Consider the following 4,907-nt stretch of genomic DNA (forward strand, 5'->3'; position numbering starts at 1 on the left):
ACGTCACGATGTCTGGTGTACTATTGTCATGAATGTTTTTGCTCTAGAGTGCACTTACTATTAACCCCTTAAACTATAATAGGCACTCAATGCAACTTAAGAGCATAGCAGGCGTCACCACCAGTGCAGAGCATCATAATAACAAACAAATAATTACTTCAATTTGTTTTCTTTTCCAATTTTTGGCGTTAGGAAATTATGATGGAGGCAGATTGTCTGCCCTGTGCACTTCTCATCCCCTTTTAATTGTGCGGTCACGGTTAAATCACGTCAACATTTTATATTCCTATTGCTTTTTATCTTATTATCTTTATAAAAAAATCAATATAAAATGTTAATGTAGTTTAACCGTGACCACACAAAATAAGAAAGAATGGGAATGGCACCTAAACAGAAAGGCAAACAATCTGCCTCCAATTATGATTGATTCGTCCACCTAAAAAAAGAAAAAACAAAAAACAAAGAGAACAAAACTGAATGATCGAAAAATAATATTAAATTATATATCAATCATAAGAAATCCCTACCCTAATAATAAGAGTTGGTGATTATTTTGGAGTGAGTTCCCACCTGCACGAGCTGTGTCTGTGGCCTATTAAGATTGTGATCGCCAATCACGGCACCTTCCACGCAGCAACTCGTGCATGGACCTCAAACCCTGACTTTCCCCCAACAACTGATATATTGAATTTGGTTGCAACTTCATGGCGTGTTTGCTTCGACTTGGGAAGTCATGAATGAGAAGACTTAAGAATAAACGAGAAAAAGAATGGGAATATGATCGACTATACTCCTCTAATCGATCTATGGAATTCACATATATTTATGTATATGTGCTAGTTAGGACGGACAAGCAAACACTCTTAACAGCTGGAGCTGCAAGCTTCTTAAATGGTCTCGAAAACTTTAAGCAATGATATCTCATGAAGCATGCCAAGCTTCTGCACTAGTATCCTTACCAACTTTTTTGTCAAACTCTTTACCAAATTTCAGGGTCATTGATAGAAACATCTGAGCAGTAATCATTGAGCTTGAATGTCAAACCATATTATATACATTTGACATTGTCGATGGTCAGTTCCAATGGCCAATTGCAAGAACACTACTCAGTATCAGCAAATACATTGCTTGCAGAGTCAATGGAACTCAATATCCAAATTTGAGTAGAAATGCCCCTGGATTCCCTGATATCAGTCAAACTTTCACCCAGTTCCAATAACTTTTGCCTCCAAGAGTTAAAACTCATACCTTGTAGGATAAGAAATCTCCAAACTAGTTTGTTATGATCGGGAATGTTCTATTTAATACATGCTACCCAAAAAAGAAAAACCGGATTGGACGCAGACTCCAAATACACCCCATGGTAGAAGAGAAACTTCGGTATGATTGCCTGACTAGGGCAACTCTCATACCAATGAGATCAGCATGGGGTAAGATGAGGCCAAAATGCAAAGAGTCTCTTGCTTTTAGAAGAGCTTCCCTTCGGATGACCTAATCCAAAAGCCCCTCTACAGAGTCTTACCTGCTTATACAACAATATAACATAGTGAAGCATCTGCCACAAATCTTTAAATATAATTGGTTATGTTTATCTAATAATGCATCTTGAGTTACTAGAAGAAACTACTCTGGTGATGCAAATTTAATTCAAGTTTAAACTTTTAATAGTGGAAATATAAATTACACGACCTGCTGAAGCTAAGGCTACTAATATATGAACAAGTAGGCAGAGAGAAACAGCTAACTCCAACATAGTTTTTGGAGGCACAGGTACAAGGAAGGTACTGCTGAGTGCTTGTTTGCTACCTCTCTATCATCACCAATGGAAATGGGCAACCCTCTACACGAGTTTTTCATGAGGGCACATTGAAGTGAAACAGCCACGAGATGACAAACGCAAAGACCATACAAGCTAGCAAGAAGTTCAGGAAGCGGTGACCCTGCCAGAAGTTTCGGCTCTCTGCTGTCTGCACAGGGGCACCTCCTGCTGTTGTTGCCAGTGCAGCTTCATCATGCCACTGCTCCGCCAACTCAGCTTCACTCAAACCAGAAACATTACGTGCGGTTGATCCACAGATCTCACAGGTTCTGCAATCATATATATTCAGTACGAAAATTGAGCAATAATAACGTAGACATGAAGATGGAAAGGATACCCCAAAGAAGCATGTGAAACTCTACTCTTTTGTTTGGTTACAGGTTAGGCAATCGGAACTAAAAATATGGCATTGGATAGAAGATATTTCTTATTCCGAAGGCAGAACTGAAGAAAGAAGCAGGTGTAAAGAACACCTGTCATTCAGCATCCCTCCTGGGAGCTCTAACAAACTTTTTAGTTAGGGCACAGTTATTAGCGTGAAACGCCATTCCCTGTATTCATATAAGAAGGTTTAGATTAGAAGTTGTCACAAATCTCATGCCACAGCTGGAAACCCAATGTCCAGTTTTTCAGAAGTACAATGGGTTTATAAATGAATACATCAAATGGAACCACTTCACTTCTAACTAAGGTGTGGTAAAAAGCACACACATCTCCTTGCTCTATGCTTGGGTTAGAGTTACAAAACCTGCGTGTAAGACTGGGATCTTACCTAAAACAAATAACCTACACGTTTGATTTCCTATGGAAACAAAAATAAAAAACCTATTTGCATAAACGCACAAACATTTTAATCCAATCACAAGGGAAAGATACAACTAGCCGGGACCAAATCAAGGTCAAGATACAACTAAGATTTTTTCGATAATGGTTTTAGGATGTGAGAAAAGTTTGACAAGTTGAACCGAATAAGATTTTTACTTTTACATGAAACTTTAAAATCTTTATCTTTTCAGGTATGTACTTGTTTTTACCGTCTCAGTCAGATTGACATTGGCTTCTGCCATATTTCCATTTTAAAAACATACCAAGCATAAAGAATCTATGAGATCACCAGAATTCGGTAAGCAATGCACCTCACAGCTCTGCTGAAAAGCTTGTCAACTTATAGCAAGGCGTTAATAGATGAAAGGAACAAAGTCTTAAACGAGAAAGCAGACGGAACTACGCAAGCAATTTCAATTTCAGTTATTTTCCTACCTTTTTTCCTTTAACACAAGTACAAGGACACGAGGCAATTTAAAGGTTTTTGTCTAATGGGAGTAGGAAAGGTAGAAACCTTCAAAGTTCAAACATTACAAAACACTGAGAGTAGCTTAAGGAGAACAAAGGAATATAAGCATGTGTTACTTAGAAGCAACGGGCAATGTAAACCTGAGCGAAATAATGATATTCATTCTATAACAGCTTGTGCTCTGATGATGCACAAAGGGGTTATTGAGATGATTGTTGTTTATACATACTCGATCTTCTAATGGATTCAAACAAAATCATATAAACCTAGAGACCAAAATGCAGATTCTTTTCCACTTAACTTGTGGTGCTTCTGAAAAGACAAACCCACTTCAGTTGGTAATCACTCACTCTTCATAAGACGGCTTCTTACAACAATTTGAGCCGTCTAAGTCGGTAAATTCACAGTGGGTCCATATCAGGAAAACGAAACTGGGTAAAAGCACTTAATTATTTCTAAAACAACCATCGTGAAGATAAATGTATGTGTAAAACACATGTTCAATACAGGTTTACTAAGTGAGTGATTCAGTTAACATATCGTATCAGAAGAATGTGCAAACAAACCAAATTATTTGACTTTAACAAAGCACACGCCACCAACCGGCTTTGTCCAAGCGGAAAGGCGGAAAAAGCATCGGCAAGGAGTGAGAGAAATGGAAAGTGCAGGCATTCCAACAAGCTAAGAATGGGAGAAGAATCATGTGCACAGTTGGAATTCCATGCAGGGCTGCCGGTGCTTTCAACTTTAGTTATATGCTCTTGGTTTACACCAATATGCTTTTTCCTTAAAGCAGCACACAAACTTATTCTAATTTGAGCTTGCATTATAATGTGCAGACGTCAGTTAGGCGGGTTGGTCAGATGAGTGTGCTCGCCTCTAGCACATTCATTTCCCCGTAAATTAGCGTAGATTAGAATATCGCTTTTACTATTATGTTTATCTCACTAAGTATAACATTTTTTCCTGCATTATCCCCAAATTACATTTCACAGTTTCACAATCCTCAGAGGAACAACATAGCAATTTAACCTAGCATTTCAACGAATCAATGCAAAACACATAAAAGTAAAAACTTTTAACAGCGATGTAATTACCAAAACACAGAAAGATTTAACCTTTTAGATGTAAAAATAAAACTTACTTGTTACCCTTGATCTTGAACCAAGCCTCAGCACACTGCTTGTGGGCAGCAGCCAAATCAGCCTTACAAGAACACCCCAGCTCAATAGGAATCCCAGATTCCTGATTCGTTGCATCCAAGCTCAGATGACAAATCCTGCAATCCCTCTCCACCTTCACCACGTGCATCTTCACCTCCTCCAGATCCACCTCAACCGAACCCTCCGACACAGAGGATTCCCTCTCCACAATCTCAGACCCTGACTCACTGGAGCATCTCCCCTCCTGGTCCTCCGACCCCTGGGAGCCGGAGTCAAAGTAACTACTTCGACCCGTGGCGGCGCTGCGGCGTCCCACTTCCTCCTCCTCCACATCAACAACCACGTGGGATTTGTCTGCGGCTGCCATTTGCAAAACCCAGAGAGAGACTCTTCATGTAATGGCTCTGTGCGGCCGTGATCATCAACGCCCACAGATGTTGAAGAAGCTCTCAACCCAGTAGGCAGTCGGTTTCTTAGATTTTCAGCAACTGGGTCCTGTCGCAGTAGGTAACCCCTCCCTCTCTCTCCTAACTCCCTCTCCGCACTCTCAGCGTCGGTGAGCAAGGAAATATCTTTTATATAGAATAATGGAGGAAAACAGACAGACAGTAAAAATATGCTTGCAGTGAGC

General features: G+C 39.8%; 1 protein-coding gene across 1 annotated transcript; it reads right to left on the reverse strand.

The window, feature by feature from the left end:
* Positions 1 to 1,544: 1,544 nt before the first annotated feature.
* Positions 1,545 to 4,907, reverse strand: LOC137734943 (uncharacterized). Its single transcript, XM_068474279.2, has 2 exons — positions 4,258 to 4,907; positions 1,545 to 2,088 (listed from the first exon to the last, which is right to left on the reverse strand). The coding sequence occupies exons 1-2, from the start codon at positions 4,641 to 4,643 to the stop codon at positions 1,854 to 1,856; spliced, it is 621 nt and encodes a 206-aa protein (XP_068330380.1). The 5' UTR covers positions 4,644 to 4,907; the 3' UTR covers positions 1,545 to 1,853.

The sequence above is a fragment of the Pyrus communis genome, chromosome 7 (genome assembly GCF_041283825.1).
Source record: "Pyrus communis isolate YQ-2024b chromosome 7, ASM4128382v1, whole genome shotgun sequence".
Taxonomy (NCBI): Eukaryota; Viridiplantae; Streptophyta; class Magnoliopsida; order Rosales; family Rosaceae; genus Pyrus; species Pyrus communis.